The sequence below is a fragment of the Mytilus californianus genome, unplaced genomic scaffold (genome assembly GCF_021869535.1).
Source record: "Mytilus californianus isolate M0D057914Y unplaced genomic scaffold, xbMytCali1.0.p SCAF_5, whole genome shotgun sequence".
In the NCBI taxonomy this organism is placed as follows: Eukaryota; Metazoa; Mollusca; class Bivalvia; order Mytilida; family Mytilidae; genus Mytilus; species Mytilus californianus.
In genome coordinates, this window is record NW_026262701.1 from 66,970,853 (window position 1) to 66,994,925 (window position 24,073).

General features: G+C 30.8%; 2 protein-coding genes across 12 annotated transcripts in view; one reads left to right on the forward strand and one right to left on the reverse strand.

The window, feature by feature from the left end:
• LOC127701283 (uncharacterized) overlaps nt 1–24,073 on the forward strand; it is a 526,465-nt gene that overhangs the window by 242,601 nt on the left and 259,791 nt on the right. Inside the window, exon 7 of one of the 8 annotated variants that reach the window (XR_007981967.1) lies at nt 16,484–16,497. The exons of 6 other annotated variants lie outside the window; for them this stretch is intronic. The gene's annotated coding sequence lies outside the window, so the exon portion shown is untranslated. Of the gene's footprint in view, nt 1–16,483; nt 16,499–24,073 lie in introns of those variants that run through there. One more of the 8 variants, XM_052205145.1, reaches the window with a different exon arrangement.
• Nucleotides 1–24,073, reverse strand: part of LOC127701281 (anoctamin-10-like) — a 65,392-nt gene that overhangs the window by 22,054 nt on the left and 19,265 nt on the right. For all 4 annotated transcript variants that reach the window (XM_052205139.1, XM_052205137.1, XM_052205141.1 and 1 more), the window contains 8 exons: nt 17,843–17,978; nt 14,093–14,230; nt 13,031–13,153; nt 8,675–9,247; nt 7,342–7,397; nt 6,705–6,779; nt 5,888–6,097; nt 708–899 (listed from right to left, as the gene is read on the reverse strand). In XM_052205139.1, coding sequence (XP_052061099.1) covers nt 708–899; nt 5,888–6,097; nt 6,705–6,779; nt 7,342–7,397; nt 8,675–9,247; nt 13,031–13,153; nt 14,093–14,230; nt 17,843–17,978 — 1,503 coding nt within the window. The remainder of the gene's footprint in view (nt 1–707; nt 900–5,887; nt 6,098–6,704; nt 6,780–7,341; nt 7,398–8,674; nt 9,248–13,030; nt 13,154–14,092; nt 14,231–17,842; nt 17,979–24,073) is intronic.

Here is a 24,073-nt window from a genome sequence, read left to right on the forward strand (position 1 = left end):
TAGATTAGACCGTTGGTTTTCCTGTTTAAATGGTATTACACTAGTCATTTTTGGGGCCCTTTATAGCTTGCAGTTCGGTGTGAGCCTAGGCTCTGTGTTGAAGGCCGTTCTTTGACCTATAATGGTTTACCTTTACAAATTGTGACTTGGATGGAGAGTTGTCTCATTGGCACTCATACCACATCTTCTTATATCTACTTAATATTAACATGGCCTAATGATACATTCGATAAACTTTAAAGTTACAGAACAAGGCACTATTTAAAAAAAATATCATAATACCACATAGTTGTGACTTTTTTATACAAAGCAATGAACTTTTATCGTCCCTGAATTTTCAATAAATGTTATGTAAAACAAAATGTGATTTTTTTTTTATTAAAGTGATGAGTGTGACAGGATAAACATCACATTAATCACAGCATGCAATTTATTTTTTTACTAGTACACAATATGTACAAGAAAAGTAATAATCTATCTTGCAGTATTGCCATTTGTCAGGAATTCACAATAATTAATGCACTTATCTAACTTTGATTTTAAAGCATGTAGATCAATGCAGTTAAATCATTGTTCCTCCATATTTTCCACTTTCTTTGGTACATTTATCTAAAGCACATGTCCCATCTTTTATAAAAAAAAAAACATGATTGATTCATTTTTTTAACAAGCATTGATTCCCATACAAACTTGATATTATACATTACCTGCCAAGCACCAATATTGGAGGCTGTTTCAGCAAATGGTCTTCTAAAGACTTTACACATTTTAAATGCATCAGATCTAATTTCTGTGACATTGTTTAACAATGCCCATACAGCAGCCAATGGGAATGCAGAAGAGAACAAGAAGACATATCCAAATTGTAGGAACATCTCCAAGTAGTCATCCAGTGTGCCCTGAAATTAAAGCCACATAGTTATATCTCAAGATAATATAGTAGTAGGAAGAAAGAGAAACAAAAAGGAAAGGAATACCACAAAAGAGTAGGACCAAAGGGCCTAAATTTTCCATTGAAATTGAACTTTGTAATATCCTATACAGAACCCTACAATTATGATCTTAAATCTGCATATTTAGATAAAATAGACCTATTTTCTGTCTGCTGTTCATTTTAACTATTTTGGCAGCATCAAAAGTATGGTATATTACAGGATTTTAGCCTGCATTTGTAAGATTTGTTTACTTCTGACAAACATTGGCCCACTCGTCCACCAAAATAAATTTGTTATACAAAGATGTATATGGATCAGATACACATCCTAACAAAAAAATCATTGTGGTCCATGAATGTGGCCAATGTTGTTTGAAACAAAAACTATTAAATTTTTCTTCATACAAGTGCATAATTATGATGTCATTCGCTCTCAATTCTTTAATTTCAAAATCTTTGAGATCTGGTAAAAGGTTTTATTGTTGTTTCAAAGACTATAAAAAGGCTTTTGACAGTGTCACACATATGAAATTATGGTTACGACTTATTAGATTAGGTGTAGCTGGTAAATTATTAAATGTATTAAAATCTATGTATTCAAAACTTAAATGTTGTGTAAAATTTGATGGTAGTTTCTCAAATTTCTTTAATAGTAATGTTGGATTAATGCAGGGGGAATCATTATCCCAATTTTTTTTTCATTGTACGTAAATGACATGGAAATAGAATTTATTAGTCAAGGATGTCAACCTTATGAGTTAAAAATGTTGAAGTTGTATTTACTTATGTATGCAGATGACACAGTATTGTTCAGTGAAAATATTGAAGATTTACAAAAGATGATTAATTGTTTAAATGACTATTCTAATAAGTACAACTTATTTATCAATTGTTTAAAAACAAAAATTGTCAGGTCAAGTAAAAGCAAATGAGAGATGGTATTTAAATGGAAATTCAATAGATATGTGTGATGAATTTGTATATCTGGGTATTTTATTTAGTTAAATGGTAATTTTACATTTATCCAAAAATCATTAGCAAACCAAGGTCGAAAAGCAATATTTAGTTTGTATAGTAAATTGCAGGATGACTGTTTTAATTTTGAAACTATGCTGTCATTGTTTGACACGTATGTAGCAAGTATTTTGAATTACAGTTGTGAAGTTTTGGGAAATCACAAATGTGGTGATATCCAACAAGTTCAAATGAAATTCTTAAAACGTATTTTAAAGGTGAAAGCAACTACTGTTAATTATATGGTTTATTGTGGGTTGGGACGATACCCTATGGTTATAGAAAGATATTGTCGCATGTTAAAATACTGGTTTAAGTTAATATGTACTGATAACTGTATTCTTAAATGCTGTTATGAAGAAATGCTTGAGAGATGTATTAAAAATCCAAATGACAAATATAACTGGGCCTGTCGAATAAGAGACATATTATACATGTATGGGTTCCATGATGTATGGTTACATCAGGGTGTTAAAAAATGTGGATTTGTTTTCAATTGAATTTAAAGATAGAGTAAAGGGTAGTTTTCATAGTGAAATGAACTCATTTTTTGAAGATTTGCCAAAAGGTATGTTGAATAGATATGTATTTAACCCAAACATGTTATAATTTTATTTAGATCATGCTGTAAATTATATTTATAAACCATTTATTTGTAAATACCACATATCTGCTCATTGTTTGAATATAGAAACTGGTAGATTTTATAATATTGAGAGACATCTGAGACTTTGTAATATGTGTGATAAACATGTAATTGAAGATTAATATCATTTTATTTTAGTATGTGAAAAGTATAATGAACTTTGAAAGAAATTTATTAAACCATATTATTGGAGAAAACCTTTGAATTTTAAACTCGTACAACTGCTATCTGTTCATAATGTAAAGGAACTTAACAATTTAGGGAAGTATTTAATCCTGGCGGAGAAGGCACATAATTAAATTCATTTATAAATGCTTAATATGTGTTATATTTTATCATACTCTGCTATACTATTATATGGGTATACTTACTTATATGATTATTTGACTGATTGTTTAAATGTATTATATATATTTCACTGATGTAATAAATATTTGTAATATTTATATTCTATAAGTTGTATTGCTTATGAATAAAGATTATTATTATAAGTGTTCAAATGCCTCAGAACTTGTTGAATTTGTATTTGTCAGTAATTTTTTAATATATTTTATCATCAGATGTTTACTATTATTACTGAATTTAAATTTCACAAAATAAAAGTACCAATATTGAACCTTCTCCTTTAACATAGGTGAATTATAATGTTCATTGTTATACCCTTCTATGATGGAAATAAATTAGCTGCCTGTATTAAGTTATATATGAGGGAGTTTTGGTGTCCTTTAAATTTTTGGTTTATTGATTGATTGTTGGTGTTTAATGCTACTTTCAGCACCCTTGGCTACATCAGGGAGACTATTTTTTATTGATTGAAGAAGCTGTAGTACCCAGAAAGAACCACTGATTTTCAGCAGGAAAACTGGCAAATCTAGTCAATTATGAGGGTTCAAATTCACAAAATAGTGATCACTGAAGATGCTCTACTTACACTACAATATCACTGTAGAAATATTTGGTGTTGGTTGATTGCAAGTCTTTGCTAGTCTCTGTAATAAGGTCTTTCCACCTTCTCTGTGAAAAGACCTTCTGTTTTTGTTCTGATTATTATTTTTGTTTATACTTTTCTACCACCAAATTTGTTTCTTCCATGAAATTTTTGTTTCCCCAAACATGTCATGTGATAAAATATCTGTTAAATAATTTTATAGCAGTTTATAAGCTTTTAAAATTGACCCTGCTAAACCACACAATTTCTTAGAAAGAGTTATTTCCCCTTATATAAATAACTAATGGCCTGATTTATGTACAAAATAATAAGCGAAAAACAAATATGATATACAGCAACAAATGACAACCACTGAATTACAGGCTTCTGACTTGGAACAGGCACATACAGAATGTGGCGGGGTCAAACATATAAGCTAGCACTGATCCCTCCCTCTAACAGAGGACAGTAGTGCAACAGCAAACTGTACAAATAATAAACCAAAAATAAATATGATAGACAGCAACAAACGACAATCACTGAATTACAGGCTCATACCTTTGGACAGGCACATAAAGAATGTGGCAGGGTTAAACATGTTTGCAGGCACTCAACTCTCCCCTTACCTTGGACAGTGGTGTAACAGCACAACATAAGAACAAACTTTAACTAGAGGCTCTAAAGATCCTGTGTCGATCACCTGCATCTTCAACAATAGCCATTTTTTAGTAAAAAATTTAAATCATCATGAAAAGACAATAACTCTATAAAGAGTTAACAGACAATTTCAGTCATGTTGACATGTTTGTAGATCTTCTCCTGCTGATCATTTTTGCTTTTTAAAGTTTCTATCTACATTTGTATGTATTACACTTTTCAAGATAATAGGCAAAAACTCCAAAAAATGGTAAAAACATCTTTAAAGGGAAATAACTCCAATAACCAGTTGACTAAAGATTTCAGCCATGATGGCTTATTTCTAGAAACCATATACAGTCAAAACTGCCTTAAAAGTCACCTCATTTCAGCAGTCACCTGCCTCTAACGGTCCCTTTCAGACCCTCCCAAATGTTTTCTCTACATAATTTTACTGTTTTTAGTGGTCATTTAAATCTCCTCACTCGCAGCGACCAAGCATAATATAATGCTTCGCTGAGCGCAGCCTGATACGACCGCAGCGGTCCAACCTTGAACAGTTGGGGCAAATTTGGACACAATATTCAAGCTTGATACTGTCTGAATTTGGATTGTTATCAAATTTTTGACATAATATAGGTTTCTGACACAAAATAAATGTGGTCAAAGATCTTATAAATCCATTGCGCATACTGTGCAATTGAAGATTTTTACTTGTAACTTTTCAAATATTCGAAATTTTAAAAATTTTGAAAAAAAAATATGAATCCCTTAAAAAAATTGGGAAAAAAATCCCCCCCTCCCCAACTTTTTGAAACCCCCCTTGAAGCAATAACCCCAAAACTCAATCCCAGCCTTTCCTTTGTAGTATGGAGCCTTGTAGTACAATTTCAGAGAGTTCCATACACTTACACACAAATTATTGTCAGGAAACTAGAAAGATGCTTGTTTTTGGCCCTTTTTTGGCCCTTAATTCCTACATGTTTGGGGCAATTAACCCTAAACTCAATCCCAGCCTTCCCTTTGTTATATGGAACCTTGTGGTACAATGTCAGAGAGATCCATACACTTACACACAAGTTATTGTCTGGAAACTAGAAAAATGCTTGTTTTTGGCCCCTTTTTGGCTCTTAATTCCTAAACTGTTGGCCCCATAACCCCTAAAATGAATCCCAACCTTCTAATTGTGGTATTAAACATTGTGGTACAATTTCAGAGCAATCGAAATTCTTATACACAAGTTATTATCCTGAAACTAGAAAAATGCTTGTTTTGGGCCCCTAATTCCTGAACGGTTGGGACCATCATCCCCAAAATCAATCCCAACCTTCCTTTATGGAATTGAACCTTCTTAAAAAATTTCATAGAGATCTATTCACTTAAACTAAAGTTATTGTCCAGAAACCAATGTGTCTTCGGACGACGACGCAGACGACGCCAACATCATACCATTATACGATCCCAAAAAATTTTTTGCAGTCGTATAAAAAATATTGTTTGCGGTCGTATAAAAAAATGAGCGAGTGTGGAGATTTAATTTTAATAAGATTGCTTTCACAGTGGAGTATTAACTGTTTAAAGGACTTATTGGATAAGTTTTTGCTCAGATAAAACACTGGTGAAATTTCTTAGGAGTAATATTTGTAAGTATTATATCAACAGTTAAGTTTAAACAGGTAACCAGTGTACCAAGGATTTGAGATGGACTCACAATTTTTGTCATACCTACCTCATATTCATCCATTGTAGTTTCTAGATTGACCTGTTTCTGTAATCCATCGTCGACTTCATTGTTGTAATATTCAACTTTCTCTACTGTAGATGTTTTCTTTAATAGTTCATCTACCTGTCTCTTCCTACGGCGCATGAAAATAAATGGAACCATGGCTTCTTTGATCTGACCAATCACTTGCTGTGTTATCAAAAGTGCTGCTAAATGCTACAACGTAAAAAAACAAATCTCATAAATATCCATTAAAAATTTATCATCCTTGAAGGGGGAAGTACTATTTGATTATGACAAATATTAAATATCACACAACAATAAAAACCTAATGAATCTTTAGCTTTCAGCAGTTATTCAGATTCCATGAAAATATTTATGTTCATGTTTAGCAATTAAAATAATCTGGAAACATTTGATTTTTTTCTTGGTGTCTGTCTTTGTCTCATCACCAATCAATTGTAAGATTGTTTGTTTTGTTGATTGAGCACAAAAATAATAACCTCCTTAGGTCCACCTACATCTCCGTATAAATAATTAGTTACTATATGAGCAGACTTCAATCCCTATGGATACACTGATGCTCAATGCACAACTGAAATATTGTGTATACTGTAATACACATTTACTAATCCTCAAAGACTTTTCTTTTCATAATAGCATTCAGATAAAGAACAACATGCATATTGAAATATCAATTCATTTATTTGAACTTGAAAACTGAAAAAAGATTATGATCATTAAATCTCTACATGACTGTTCAAGAAGAACTTATAAACTTTAGTACTGACGTTTTAGTCAAATCTATAAATACAATACTTACACTCCTGAGAAGAGTCATATCTTGTAGGTAGAATGCCACATAGAACAAACTTATAAAACAGTTTACAAAGTCAAACTGTAAATAAAAACAAACAATACTTATCACATGTTCATTCCATATATATCACATGTTTCCTCATACCTCCTTTAACACTTTGACTGTTAACTAAGTGTTTGCCATTACAATGACACCTGCAGAAGAATGGCAACCAGATTCCTGGAGCACTTTTCAGTGAACATACCAGTTTGTAAAGAAGTTGTTTATGGATACTAGTGAAATCAATAAGAAAGGGACTTGTAGCAAGTTTAAGAAACATAAACACTCTTTATCATATAAGATTATAATATGGAACAGACCTCAAGAGTCCTTTCTTCATTAATATATGTTGCTTGGTTGCTGTCTCAGTGTTGTTGACCCCATCTCCTTTTACTCATATTTAATATACATTTACACAATGTACATATCATATTAAACAAATATTAAAAATTTACATAAAATCAAACATCCTACGGGATAAGTTGATTATTGGCATAACTACATACATAAATGTAGAAAGGGGGTTTAGTAATATTTTTTAGAACAAAATTGCTGATATATGGTAAAATAGAATTGAAGATGTTGTTTATATTGAACATACCAGAATAAGTTTGATGATGAAATGGTTATCATAAGACGACTGTAATCTGTGGTTTTCTGTAAATAAATAAAGAAAACAACCTATATTGGTAAAAAAATCTCCATTGAAAAATTTAGAAATTATTAACTAAGATTCCAACTCCCTCAGGCAAAGTTGACTATAGAAGAATTTGGCTACACCTTTTCTTCTTCTTAGTCATACAGCTGCTTACTTATTCAGGTATTTATGTTTGGCTTTCTTATTTAGTTTGATTGTTCCTGATGAATGTTAATCCAGAAAAGTACTTCAGAGTCCAGACCTACCAAAGGAGTAAGAGCCAATTAACCCCAATGAACCGCCCATTTAAGGTGTTTTTTTTTTAACTTTTATTATCAAAGTAAATCTTATGTGTATGTATTGCTAAATGTATGATATTTGAAAGTATAATAAGAAAAAATAGTTATTTGTTTCATATTTATAATTAATTTAAAATAGGAAAATTCATTTTCATCAATTTTCCTATAAATTTTTTACTTTTTCCACCTTTTTTCATGATTTTATATGTGGCATTACCCATCACCCATTGAAATTTTTGTTGAAAAGTGAAGAATATGGTACATAGAGAATATTGTTAGTTTTTCATAAAACTGTCATAGTTTTGCAGAATTTTACCAAAAATCAGGATTTTACAAAATTCACCTACATTATGACGTCACAAATATGTCACTAATAATGCAATTGGTGAAAATCTAGCTGCAAAACTATTTTCATCAAATTTTCACCACATTTTTGCTGTGAAAAAAATTCAGATTTTTGGGGCCAAAATTATGAGTTAGTTAACCAACTCCTTTATAAAGTGTTATTTTCAATTTTGTAAATAAAACCTGTCTGAATCTAAATGCCTTCAGGACTAAGATTTGTCTGGATCAGACATTTGCTCTTTTTCAAAAATTTTCGTAACAGAATGAAATGACTCATTGTTTGCCCTAATATAAAAATTTTGTTTTAAATAGGATTCCAAATTTGCACTGGGTCCTGCTTGTAGAAGTTTCACTGCATATAGTCAATTTATATTCATCCTTAATGTTGACAGGTGACTATGATTATCCTTCCAACATTAATGTAAGAGCGAAATAACTTTTTTGTTGAAGACAGTATTTGAATGTCATATGAATATATATGAATCTTGTTTTGTTCTAGACTGACATGTGGAGTCTTTCTCACAAGGTACAAATGTATCTTACTACTGCAGGAAGACATGTTATCCTACCTGCACAAATTATTCTGATCCTTGTTTTTTTTTTTAATTCACTTACTTTTATCTTTAGATAATCTTGTATTTTTTATGACTCACCCCAATCATTCAGTTTCTTAGCAACACTTCTATAAATAGTGTTAACAACTCCAATGATAACTGCGTAGATTGCTGTTGGGAGATATAAGACACCCATGTTAAACCAAGATTTGTCTTTTTCATATTTCTTATCTGCTAATGCTTGCAAATAGAAATATCCCAACATCACATAAAATGCAACGACTAGCCAAAAGGCAACTACTGGTACGGTCACACCATAGAATCTGGCAACACGTTTCCATTTGGGATAAACTGGCTCTGGTTTGCCTGTGACAACATTTCTACCAATTGTTCCATAAAAGTTTGCCCGTGGCTCTTCAAATTTTGATGAGACAATATCAGTAGTTCCCCATCTAAAAGACAATTCTGCATTGTATCGTTTCCATGCCTCCAGAAACAATGTTGCCCATATCAAATTGAACACGGAAAAGATGGCTTCTCTGTACATGCTCTCCCATGATGTTACAAAATAAATAATGCCAATCATAGCAGGAGGAAGCAAAGCTATTGTATAAAATCCCAAGAATGCAAAATATAGAGCTATCTTATCTCCAAAGTAATGATGAATTCCATCTGAAAACAAAAACCAACATATCTTCATTACAAAAAAAAAAAAAAAACATGTTGTGGAGCAATTCAGCAAGATGTTCATAATAAATTGATATAGTGAGGAATTCATATACACTGAATCAAAAATACTTCATGTCTGAAGCTGGTTTACATTGAAATCATGGTTACCATGACAGAACATCCCATACATGTATTAGAACTATGTAAATGAAATGCTTCGCTGGGCGCAGCTTGATACGACCGCAGAGGTCGAACCCTGAACAGTTGGGGCAAGTATGGACACAACATTTAAGCTTGATACACACTGAATTTGGATTGTGATTAAATATTTGACACAACATAGGTTTCTGACACAGAATGAATGTGGTCTAAGAACTTATAAATTTTCAATTTACCTATTCAAACCATATCATTATTATTTGCTTTAATATATAAATCAGAAATAACCAATTTAAAATGGAAAATTTTAAAGAAAAAAAAAAATCCCTCCCCCCAAATTTTTTGAACCCCCTTATGATTCATTACCCCAAAATTCAATCCCAGCCTTCCCTTTGTGGTATGGTACCTTGCAGTACAATTTCAGAGAGATCCATACACTTGAACACAAGTTATTGTCTGGAAACTAGAAAAATGCTTGTTTTTTGGCCCCAAATTCCTAAACATTTAGTGCTATTACCCCCAAACTTAAACCCAGCTTTCCCTTTCTGATATAGAACCTTGTAGTACAATTTCATAAAGATCCATACACTTACACAAAAGTTATTGTCCTGGAACTAGAAAAATGCTTGTTTTTTGCCCCTCTTTGGCCTCTAATTCCTAAAATTTTGAGGCAATTACCCCCAAAATCAATCCCAGCCTTTCCTTTGTGGTATGGTACCTTGCAGTACAATTTCAGAGAGATCCATACACTTGAACACAAGTTATTGTCTGGAAACTAGAATAAAATGCTTCGCTGGGCGCAGCTTGATACGACCGCAGAGGTCGAACCCTGAACAGTTGGGGCAAGTATGGACACAACATTCAAGCTTGATACAGCTCTGAATTTGGATATGATTAAATATTTGACACAGCATAGGTTTCTGACACAGAAAGAATGTGGTCTAACAATTTTTGTTGAAATCAAACAAAGTTAAATTAACACCTATGTTGTGTCAAATATTTAATCACAATCCAAATTCAGTGTGTATCAAGCTTAAATGTTGTGTCCATACTTGCCCCAACTGTTCAGGGTTCGACCTCTGCGGTCGTATCGAGCTGCGCCCAGCGAAGCATTTTATTTACATAGTTCTAATACATGTTTAGATTCAGCATATCAAAGAACCCCAAGAATTCAATTTTTGTTAAAATCAAACTAAGTTTAATTTTGGACCCTTTTGACCTCAATATGAACCAATGTAAAAAACGGGACCCAAAATTAAAAATCTAAATACACGGTTAGATTTGGAATATCAAAGAACCCCAATAATTCAATTTTTGATGAAATCAAACAAAGTTTAATTTTGGACCCTTTTGACCTCAATATGAACCAATTTGATAGCGGGGCCCACAAATAAAAAATCTAAATACATGGTTAGATTCAGCATATCAAAGAACCCCATATATTCAATTTTTGTTGAAATCAAAAAAAGTTTAATTTTGGACCCCAACTTGGACCAACTTGAAAACTGGGCCCATAATCAAAAATCTAAACACATGTTTAGATTCAGCATATCAAAGAACCCCAAGAATTCAATTTTTGTTAAAATCAAACTAAGTTTAATTTTGGACCCTTTGGACCTTAATGTAGACCAATTTAAAAAACAGGACCCAAAATTAAAAATCTAAAAACACGGTTAGATTTGGCATATCAAAGAACCCCAATAATTCAATTTTTGATGAAATCAAACAAAGTTTGATTTTGGACCCTTTTGACCTCAATATGAACCAATTTGATAGCGGGGCCCACAAATAAAAAATCTAAATACATGGTTAGATTCAGCATATCAATGAACCCCATATATTCAATTTTTGTTGAAATCATACAAAGTTTAATTTTGGACCCCAATTTGGACCAACTTGAAAACTGGGCCAAAAATCTAAAATCTAAATACATGTTTAGATTCAGCATATCAAAGAACCCCACATATTCAATTTTTGTTGAAATCAAACAAAGTTTAATTTTGGACCCCAACTTGGACCAACTTCAAAACTGGGCACATAATCAAAAATCTAAACACATGTTTAGATTCAGCATATCAAAGAACCCAAAGAATTCAATTTTTGTTAAAATCAAACTAAGTTTAATTTTGGACCCTTTGGACCTTAATGTAGACCAATTTAAAAAACAGGACCCAAAATTAAAAATCTAAATACACGGTTAGATTTGGCATATCAAAGAACCCCAATAATTCAATTTTTGATGAAATCAAACGAACTTTAATTTTGGACCCTTTTGACCTCAATATGAACCAATTTGATAGAGGGGTCCACAAATAAAAAATCTAAATACATGGTTAGATTCAGCATATCAAAGAACCCCATATATTCAATTTTTGTTGAAATCAAACAAAGTTTAATTTTGGACCCCAATTTGGACCAACTTGAAAACTGGACCAAAAATCAAAAATCTAAATACATGTTTAGATTCAGCATATCAAAGAACCCCATATATTCAATTTTTGTTAAAATCAAACAAAGTTTAATTTTGGACCCTTTGGACCTTAATGTAGACCAATTTGAAAACTGGACCCAAAATTAAAAATCTAAATACACGCTTAGTTTCGGCATAACAAATAAATAAATGTGGTCAAAGATTTTACAAATCTAATGCGCTATACTGTGCAATTAAAGATTACTTCAACATTTGAAATTTGAAAAAAAAAAAATATTTGAAGAATAATTCTGTTAATTTCTGAAATCTGAAATGAGAAAAAATTGACCCCCCACAATTTCCCCGTATTGGTATGACGTTGGCATCGTCGTCCGGCGTCGTCCGAACTGTTAATTCAGAATTATGAAGAGAATTTATTAATGTAAAATCTTCAACAATTGACAATAATGTGAGGTTATTTATTTCTCTAAATGTGTAGTATATTCCTATCAAAAATCTAATACAAATTTTAAATATTGCAAACTTTATCCATTCACATACTGTAAATTCAGAAATTGTTGAGAATCTTTTTATTAATGCACAAAATGTGACAGTATCGAATTGGCAATAATAAAAACTTGCATACATAATTTCAGTAGTGATTTTCTTCATAAAATTTTTGCAATTGCATTAATTAGATCACATTTTTGCGAGTGGTTAAATATTTGCAATAATAAATGCACGCATAATTTCTGAATTTACAGTGATGTTGCACCTACTTGTAGTATTACAAGATATTGTTATGTCATATGTATAATAATAAGTACTTAATTTAAATATTTTTAACAAATGGAACCTTAAAGATTGTTGTTTAAAAAGGATAAAACCAGATCTAAAATATCACTTTCAAAAGGGATGCATCTCCACCAATTCAACATTCATTGTTTGCTTTTATCTTTGAAGAATATTTAGGTTTTTGCCATTGAGTTTGATTGTTTTTCCCTAATCACCTAGCAGTTATAAACATTTGTTATTTCTTTTTGTTTCAGACACAGAGGCACTTAAAATTGTAATGTACAAAATGCAACTTTTGTAGGATGCAGATTTGTTTTTATTTAAACAACAATGTGCAATAAAAAAAATTGTGTCACAAGTAAAGTTAGAGTGTAGGTCAAGTAACCATTTCTTCTTTAATTTAGATATGGAGATCAACTCACCTATTGGTTGTTGCTTAAAAGCATGCTTCATCTGATACCATTCAGCTCCTAACTTCTTCAAATATTCATCATCATGAATAGGAAAAATTGTTGTCACTATATTTCTACTTTGGTACTTTTTAACTAAAATAATATTACAATTAAGCAATTGAAAAAAAACTTATTGGAGACTATACCAAGAAAAATAAATTCTCATGAAAGTTATACTGAGTGTTAGGAAAAATGAAAGTGAAAAAAGTAACTAATTTATGTGCTAAAAGTGAGAGGTCTCTTGTTAGTTATTGATAACTGTATGCTTTCCTCTAAATGTGTTTTTTTCACCAGTTGTTGTGTTGCTGTCTCAATGACATAAATTATTTTGATTCTTTTTGGAAAAAGATGATATTACCTGATTTTTATTTAATTTGAAATATTTTGTCAAATTTTTTTTTAAATTTTTGTGAAAACACTTGTAACATTATCTGTCAGTCATGTTCAAGTTTTATTGATTTCCCCTATGAGAGCAAGACCCAGTTGTTCATCTCTAGGTTAAGATTTAAACCAAGGGTTTAATATTGTAACCCTTTGTTAAAATTTAACCTAGTAAAATAATTCCTTCATGTCATGCTCTTTGCTCATTTTAACATGGGTAGGTATTATATTTGTATATTTGTCGATATTTTACAGGGAAAATATTTGATTCCAGTAAATAGTCTTTTTAAGGGAAACTTTATGGCTTCCGGTAAATAGTTTTTGAAACTATGAATCGGTTAATAGTCTTTTTACAGGAAAATGTTTGCTTCCAGTAAATAGTTTTTGAAACTATTAACCAGTGAATAGTCTTTTTCAGACAAGTTTGTAAAAATGGTAAATTTATTTGTCTATAATTCTTTAAGAAAAAACATATGTGAGGTATAATAGCAATTTCTATAAAAAAAAAAGTACAAATATTTCAGCTTAGAATTTCACAATGAATAACAGTACGTATATATAAAATGCATCATAACAGCGAATAAATCTTTGAACTATAAAACACAATTTTGAAACGAACTATGGAATAAAAATAATATCAAATACACATACTTATACTTTTCCCTGGATACAACTTGATATTTTCATACCCAGGTATATGAGGGTCCTCCTCTGATGCTCTGACAGCCTCAATTTCATGTAATATTATCTTCTGCTTCTCTGCCATTGTAAGAAAGGAATCAAGATCCTCTGAAATGAAGAAGATGGATTATAACTAGGGATGTCAATGAGTACTCAAATACTGGAGTATTGCTTGGTAGTACTGAGTATCCAATATCAAAATGATACTCGACTTATTGATTTCTTGCTAAGACATAGTCCCTTTTCATAAAATTGATTTTCTTGTGAACACCCATTGGATAATTAAATAGTAATCAAAGTTAAAATATGTTTTGTGTGTTTCTGCCAAACTGTCGTTTAAAATGCTTTCTGTTTGGAAATAATAAACAAGAGGCTCTAAAGAGCCTGTGTCGCTCACCTTGGTCTATATGCATATTCAACAAAGGACACTTTCCAACATTGTAGACGAGAATAGAATTCATGACAAAAATCTCTGTTTTGTTGATCTTGTAATGCTGATCATTTGGTCTGTTTGGTTTCTCTCTATCTTCTTAAGTTTTTGCTCAAAACACAAGAGGGTAAAAAAAATCCTCATTTAAGGGCAATCACTCCTACAAAAAGTGAGTCTACTAACTATAAGGGCAAAATTTGACTTGTTAGTAGATCCTGCCTTGCTGATCATTTTTGTGATTTAAAGTGTCTATTTATCTATTTTAATTTTTGTCGAGCCTTCGACTTTTGTCGAAAAAGCGAGACATAGCGATCCTACATTCCGTCGGCGTCGGCGTCGTCGTCGTCGGCGGCGGCGTCCACAAATATTCACTCTGTGGTTAAAGTTTTTGAAATTTTAATAACTTTCTTAAACTATCCTGGATTTCTACCAAACTTGGACAGAAGCTTGTTTATGATCATAAGATAATATTCAAAAGTAAATTTTGTAAAAAAAAAATTCCAATTTTTCCGTATTTTACTTATAAATGGACTTAGTTTTTCTGCCAAGAAACATAACATTCACTCTGTGGTTAAAGTTTTTGAAATTTTAATAACTTTCTTAAACTATCCTGGATTTCTACCAAACTTGGACAGAAGCTTGTTCATGATCATAAGATAATATTCAAAAGTAAATTTTGTAAAAAAAAAAATTCCATTTTTTCCGTATTTTACTTATAAATGGACTTAGTTTTTCTGCCAAGAAACATAACATTCACTCTGTGGTTAAAGTTTTTGAAATTTTAATAACTTTCTTAAACTATCCTGGATTTCTACCAAACTTGGACAGAAGCTTGTTTATGATCATAAGATAATATTCAAAAGTAAATTTTGTAAAAAAAAAAATTCCATTTTTTCCGTATTTTACTTATAAATGGACTTAGTTTTTCTGCCAAGAAACATTACATTCACTCTGTGGTTAAAGTTTTTGAAATTTTAATAACTTTCTTAAACTATCCTGGATTTCTACCAAACTTGGAAAGAAGCTTGTTTATGATCAAAAGATAGTATCCAGAAGTAAATTTTGTAAAAAAAAAATTCCATTTTTTCTGTATTTTACTTATAAATGGACTTAGTTTTTCTGCCATGAAACATTACATTCACTCTGTGGTTAAAGTTTTTGAAATTTTAAATTTTCTTAAACTATCCTGGATTTCTACCAAACTTGGAAAGAACCTTGTTTATGATCAAAAGATAGTATCCAGAAGTAAATTTTGTAAAAAAGTAAAAAATAAATTCCATTTTTTCCGTATTTTACTTGTAAATGGACTTAGTTTTTCTTCCAGTTAACATTACATACAGTCTGCACTTTAAGTTTTTAAAGCATTTATTAGATTGATAAACTATCCTGGATTTTTACCAAACTTGGACAGGAGCTACTTACAATCAAAAGATAGTATAGAGAGGAATATTTTTATTAATTTTTTTCCTCATTTTTGTTGAGCCTGCGATTAACAGCAAAAGTAGGCGAGACACTGGGTTCCGCGGAACCCTTACGAATTTTTATTATATAAGGCAAAACGTAAAAAAAATGGTAAAAATTGTCATTAAAGGGCAATAACTCCAATAAGGAGATGTTGGACGAATTCCTCCATATTGTCTTATTTGTAGATCTTGTCTTGCTGATCATTTTTGCTTATTGAAGTTTCTATCTATCTATTATAACTTTTAAGATATAAGACAAAAACACAAAAAATTGGAAAAAATCGTCATCAAAGGCAATTACTCTAGTATGGAGTCGACTGACGATTTCGACCATGAGACTTATTTATAGATCTTATTTTGCTGATCGATTTTGCTATTTAAAGTTTCTATCTATTATAGTTTTCAAGATAATAGGCAAAAATGAAAAATAAACTGCTTCGCTGAGCGCAGCTGGATACGCCCGCAGAGGTCCAACCCTGAACAGTTGGGGCAAAAATGGACACAATATTCAAGCTTGATACAGGTCTGAATTTGGATTGTAATTAAATATTTGACATATTATAGGTTTCTGAATAAATGTAGTCAAAGAACTTGAAATTGGTTATATGAAATGAATTTATATTCAATTAAAGATTGCTTTCTGTTGTGCAATACACTGTGCTGTTGCGCAATACTAGTAAATCTGTTGTCAGACTATAAACAAATAAAGTTCAATAACTTCTCAATGTTATATTAGAAATTTATAAAAAAAACTAAAGGGAGGTTATCTTAATAGATATAAATCAGTCATCAAAGTTTAATGAAAACTGCTCTAAGCACTTTAAGGATATTGTCCAAAAACTTCACCCCTTTTTTTATGAATAAAATCTTGTAACTCGGAAACATAAAATCTAAAATTTATAAAAATCAAAAGGGAGCTTACAGCAATAGATATAAACAATTTACCAAAGTTTCATAAAATATGCTGAAAGCATTTTCGAGTTATTGGCTGAAAACAGGAATATCCCCCTTTTTGTAACGAATAAAACCCCATAAATCAGAAACGTATAGTCTAAAATTTATAAAAATCAAAAGGGAGCTCATGTCGATAGCATTTAACAATTCACCAAAGTTTCTTGCAAATTGGTGAAATCGTTTTTAAGTTATCGTCCAAAAAACTGGAAAATCCCCCCTTTTTTAATGAATAAAACTCCAAAATTCGGAAACGGTAAATCCGAAATTTATAAAAAACGAAAGGGAGATCATGTCAATAGATATAAACAATTCACCAAAGTTTCATGCATATTGGTAAAAGTGTTTTTGAGTTAATGTCTGACATGTTGACGACAGACGGACGACAGACGGTCAACGGTATACCTTAATACGTCCCGTAAACGGGCGTATAAAAATGGTAAAATTTGTCATTAAAGGGCAATAACTCCTATAAGAAGTCATCTGACAGTTTTGACGTATGTGGACAATTAGTAGAGCTCAACATTCTAAACATTTTTTCTTTATCAGATTCTCTCTATAACAGTTTTCAAAAAAATGATAGAGAAAACTTGCATTTTACCCCTATGCTCTATTTTTAGCCATGTCGACCATATTAGTTGGCATGTTGCGTCATCAGACACATTTTTTAAACTACCGGTAGATACCCATATGATGATTGTGGCCAAGTTTGGTTAAAATTTGGCCCAGTAGTTTCAGAGGAGAAGATTTTTGTAAAAGTAAAAAAACGACGACAGAAGACGATGGATGACAGACGCCTAGTGATGTGAAAAGCTCACTTGGACCTTTGGACTAGGTGAGCTAATAAAAAGACATCTGCAGGATTCCCAAACTAACCAGATCCTAAGAAATTCTGTGCATCATGTATTGAGAATTCTCTGTAATTTCCATCCCCATACTTCTTCTCCATATCCATCATATCTGCTCCTAGCAACAGCCTTTCAATGGTGCCACCTATATACAAAAGTGTTTCCTACAAAACAAATTAATTTGTTAGGAGTTATTAATGGTCCAATTCAGAAGTTTAACTTACTTCCTCGTATATTATGCTTTTGTAGAGTTCCTGCAATAAAGCTTTGTCCAGTCTGAAAAGTTACAAGCACAGCATTCCCATGATGCATCTTAATTTCTGAACCTGAATGTTATGAAATTTTTTTTATTTGTGATGAACTTAAATGAGAAAGAATTCTGTGAATACTAAGTTTAAACTGAGTGTCTTTATAAAGATGCATATGCAAAAATTAACTAAACCTATATCATGGTTTATTCATTACATGAGACAGAAAATAATGAAACATAATACACAAATTCTTGCTACAATTTAAAGGAAATTAGAATAGATGTTCATCATATTCAAAAATCTTATAAACAGCTGCGCCACGAGCGCATGATACGCCTGTCGTCTTGTGTGTGAGGTTTTATGCAATAATCATAAATCGTTTCTGAGATATGGCGCGACATGTGAAAACCCCCTTTTTTTATAAAAAAATCAATAACTCTAAAATAAAATTTTGAATCATCACCAAAAAGTATACAGATCTTTAGAATAATATAATTAAGAAGTGTGTAAAGTTTTAAGCAATAATCATAAATTGTTTTTGAGATACGGCGTGACAAGTGAAAAAAAACACCCCCTGTTTTAGTTACAAAGTCCCGTAACTCAAAAAGTTTTAATCTTATTTTCACCAAAAAGTATACAAATCGTTTGACCATCATAAGAAACAACTATGTTAAGTTTCATGAAATTTGGATAAGTCGTTCTCAAGTTACGGTGCGACATGTGGACGCCGGACAGACGGACAGACAGACAGACGAACGCTGGACATTTGTATACCATAATACGTCCCGTCAAAATTTTGACGGGCGTATAAAAACTGGTCAATAACAGGGGTATCATTAAATAAAGAGAGATTCTTGGAATTTTTTCTTACTGTAAATTCAGAAATTATTGTGAGGTTTTTATAAATGTAAATAATGCAAATGTGTGAGTATCTCAATAATAAGAACTCACATTCTAATATTTGATACATATATCTGTGTGCAGATTTTTCTGAAATCGCAATAATTAATCTCGCATGTTTGTCCATTCTTCAAAAATCGTAATAATAAATGCATGCAATAATTTCTGAATGTACATTATTACCAGAAACAGCACAAAAATGTGGAAAAAGATTTATACAGATGTAAATTTATAGTGTTAGATTTTGAACTGTTAGTTTTGTTTAATCCACTCCTGGTTTTTAAAACCATGCAGACAACTTAAAAAAAAGTATGGGTTGTGTATATAACTAATGTAGGAACTGAAGCATATAAGTGTTATTGCGAAAATCAAATCCATAAACTAAACAATACATTTATTATTATATACATGATTTTACATTTTGTACATGTAAATTACTATACCTATTGGACTGGAACTGATAAATATATACATTGTAACCTGTATATCCAGTGGGAAATGGTTATGGAAGTACAAATAAAAACAATATAATGTTTTTCATCAAGTTTACTTTCTTGTATTTATTATTGATATTAAAACTCTATTCCATTGTTTTCAAGAGGCAAAAAATCTATGATTTGATACAACATACATATTAAGGTAGATCAGGTGTCTTTTACAGAGCATCCCATCTGTGCATGTTGCAAAAATACTTTTTTGGTTTAAAAATATTTTAATATCAAGCTAGAAAATTAAAAATGAGGGTACCCAATTTGTACCTACTTTGACAGTTTTTTTACCATAATTTATTAAAGAAACAGACAAAAGTTTCCATTCTGTATCTATTTCGTAGATATATCCTTATTTATTATACAGTTCTACATATTTAGTTATGAATCCATACTGAATCCTAGAAAAATGGGTTTGAACCGACTTCAAAATGATCAAAGATATTATATAATGAGTACTTATATTGCATCTGTAAAAATTCAATAACTGATTTTTTGTTTTATTTCTCCACATTTAAAAAAAAAAAAAAATTGGACAATAGTCCATGTTTGTTAAACGAATGTTTGTAACATACATGTATCTTAATTTCTCATTTTTAAAAGTCGACTTTTTGTAGATGTTGCATGCAAAGTTTCCTTAAATTTTACTTTTTTCATTTGAGACTTCATCTGTTAATATATGATGTGACTGTTTTGTGTATCTAAGAATATTTAGCTATGTTGAAAGACCTGCATAATAATAAAGGATAAAACTATGAATTGATTAGTCTCTATGGAAACCTATATTATTTGCAAAATTTTTTATGCAAAATTGATGCAAATTGGGTACTCAGTGCAATTAGGGTACTGTTACTTTAGAAAGTTTTTTCATTGTCTTTCTTTTAATAAAAAGATTCCACTGAGATTTTTTTTTTTTATTGATAGAGAAGAGGATCAAATGGGGACATTCTCTTGATAGTTCAAATGAGAACAAATGCTTATAAGATATGATATTCAAAATTATAATTATATTCAAACTATTTTGAAAGAATGAAAAAACTCAAAGCTTGCCATTGGTTGCTGTCTTTCATATATGTTTTTTGTTTATTGCTTTAAACATAAATGAGGCAAATGTTTTTCTTGTTTGAATCATTTTTCATTTTGCCATGTTTGGCCTTTATATAGCATACTTTAAGGTTTTGCTCATTGTTGAAGGCTGTAGTGATCACCTATTGTTGCTTACATCTACATCATTGGGTCTCTGGTAGATAGTTGTCTCATTGACTGTCATACCACATCATCTTATTCTTATATTTCTGTTTTAGATTCAATTTTTTTTCTGCGTTTGTGATTTCAGGTATGTTAGGGTTGGTGGGTTGATACCGAACCCTTAACACAACCATTTTTTTTATTTTGAACTTACACATGTAGTTATTTCAATGGATCTGCTTTTAAAACAGAACACAATAATACCATGCAGTGAGTACTGTCACTCTTAGAAATTTGTGCAATTCGCAAAACTGGAGGGACAACATATGTAAGTTCCACATCTTATAAGCAATAGTACCTTATACATTTCTTTGATGCTAATATAACTTCCGAAATATAATGAGAAATGTTTATTAACTGTTTAAAATATATGGCTGTTTTACCTTAAAGGGGCACTAGCTGTCAAATTCATGTTCACCGATTTGACTCAAATTCTCATATTAGATTTATAACAATGTAAAACATTTATCCAAATTATAAAAAGTCTTAAATAAACAATTAACAGGGCATGGGCTCGATAATATGTAGCTTCATTTCGTGTGTATTTTAGTCTAGACGCCATCTAATTAACTATCGAGATGACCCCGAAAACAACCGACGGTCACATAACACGATATAAACATAAATATAAATAGATATATGGACCTCGTGCAAATAGATTTTTCTATGTCTGTTTGATTTCAATTTTTGCTGTCGTATAAAAAAAATAAGTTTATTTTCGATTTTACCTGTATAAGAATGATTTTTTGTGGATCGAATCAGTCAATTAAATGATTTACCTTTGTTTCACTTTCAAAGTTGACATTCTTTTCTTTTAATAGCCTTACACGCATCAATCATGAATAATTCATCTCTAGCTAAGGGGTTAAATTAAAGTTAATATGAATACAGATTCAATGAGGTCGAATTATTCACTTGCAAGTGAATAATTCATCATCAATGTTTCTTAACTTATTTTTACAAAATTGAACCATAGTAGCTGCTAATAGTGAATTATTATTTCACTATTTCACTTTCATAAATGATTGAACAAAAAAAAAATCATAATTTAAATTTTTTTATGCATCTCGTAGCTAGTGCCCCTTTACCAACTTTTTCTTTTTATTACTCCCTTGGAAGAAAAATAAGCATTTCAATTACACAAACTTTTTATTTCCCAGAATGAAGTCAGTTACAATAATACTATTGGTTTATTTCTAATTTAAAAATTGTTAAAAATAAATAATCAAAAACTAAAAGGTCAAAGATTCATTTTTTCAAGAAAAATCTAGGGAATCAATTTTTGTAACTTTTGATATGTACACTACAATGTAAATGTAAATCTATAATAAAAATTGTGCAACTGTTGACTACTGCCTATAAAATATGTTTGGACATGCTCCTAATAAGTTACTTACTTTGTTACCCTGTAAAATCATAGTATAGGAACAGATATTTTTTTTAATATTTTCTCTAACAATACAGTCAAATTCAAGGATAACAAGACAGGATGTTTGATCTACCTCTTTTCTAACATTTTAGGGATATTAGACCCTTGCCGCTTTTACTGATGTGGTATTTGTAAATTTAAAAAATACATTATTTCCATTACATGAATAGTCATAACAATCACATTTTTAAAATATATTATTGTTGTCTACATAGAGTTATCATCCATTATTTTGTATATTAAATGTCATAATACTTTCATATAGTAAATAAATGGGAAATGTGTCCATGGGACACAGATGATGCTCCCGCTTGCATATAAAGTTATAAAGGGACATAACTTAAGAACGGTAAAAGTGACACTACCCAAATTTGTACTTGATCTGAGTTTTGTTGAAATAAACATTGTATATAAGCTTCATAACATTTGCTTGAGGCAAACTAAAGTTAGAGAACGGAAACAAAAATTCAGCAATTTTTCCATTTGTAAAGGGGCATAACTCCAGAATGGTAAAAGTGACGCTACCCAAATTCAAAATTGATCTGTGTATTGTGGTGGTAATGAGCATTGTGTATAAGTTTCATAACATTTGATTAAGGCAGTCTTAAGTTAGAGAATGGAAACCAATTTTGGGACGTACGTACAGATGGACAAGGGTAAAACTTAATGCCCCCTCCGCTACGGCGGGGGCATAAAAAACATAGCTTTTATCACTACCGATTACTAGCTATCAGTACCACAGATGCATATAACACAGAGCAAAATCTGTTGTACACAATTGCAATTATGAGAGTGACATTTTTTTAAAAGCCGCTTGATTAACGACTTTAATGCACTCACCTAACTTGCTAACATACGTCTATATTATACATCGTTCAAAACCTTATTATCTATAATTTCTGTTTTGACCTGTAAATAATCGATAATTGGTTCTGTACAATTTCCATTAAATCAAGGTTAAAGGTAAAAATATAACATTTCTAAATTTTGCAAAAATTATGGCAAATTACCTTTTCTGGTTCTTGCATGATAATTTTCTTTATTAAAATTGTATGAATCTTATAGAATGGAATTCCTTAATTCTTAATCAAAAGCAAATTAAGAGGTTAATAGAGAAATATTCATAGGAAATTGCAAATCTTAAAAATCCTCCAAAAATGATAAAATTGCTCTAAAATCTAAATATTTCTTTGGGGATAAATATTCATATACCCAAAATAAAACAACTTTATTGCTAAAGGTCAAGGTAAATGTTTTCATCAATTTAAATTGCAAGTTACTGTAATGTATATTGTTCTGAAAACAGCCTTCTATTGAAGCTTTTACAGATGCCAAAAATACCTCCATCTGCTAATAGGCATAATTAAACTTTTCATCGATTGTAGTCAATATCGTCATAATTTGAGAAGAGGTAATACAAGTATTTAAAGAAACATGCTAGTTATATATAGTAAATTATGCTTTTCCATGTTGAACTTCTCATGATGAAAGGAACAAACATGACCTTTCTCCTAAATAAATGGTGAAATATTGAAACAGGCATCTTGCATTTGGAAGTTTCCATAATATCAACCAACCAAAAATAATTCTACTGCTGCTTTTGTTTAAAAAGTGTTAAACTTGTAAAGAAGTTTAATCTTGTGTCTACCGAATGAATACTGTTTGCACTAGGCACTTTTAAATCACAAATCCATGTAATTTCATATGTTGTCACATTAAGGTTTTTTTGATTTTATATTGAATATTTTCTGTAACTTCATAATGTTCAGGATTAAATACCTATCCTGAGCATCTGAGATTATCCCTGGAGTTAGGAAGTGCTTACTTTTACATTACAGTGTAGTGTTTTGTGGACTGTATTGTTTGGCTGTTTAATCATTATGTTTCAGTATTGGTGTAATCTTTGTTTCGATGTGTTATGGTTTAAGATTGTCCTCTTCATA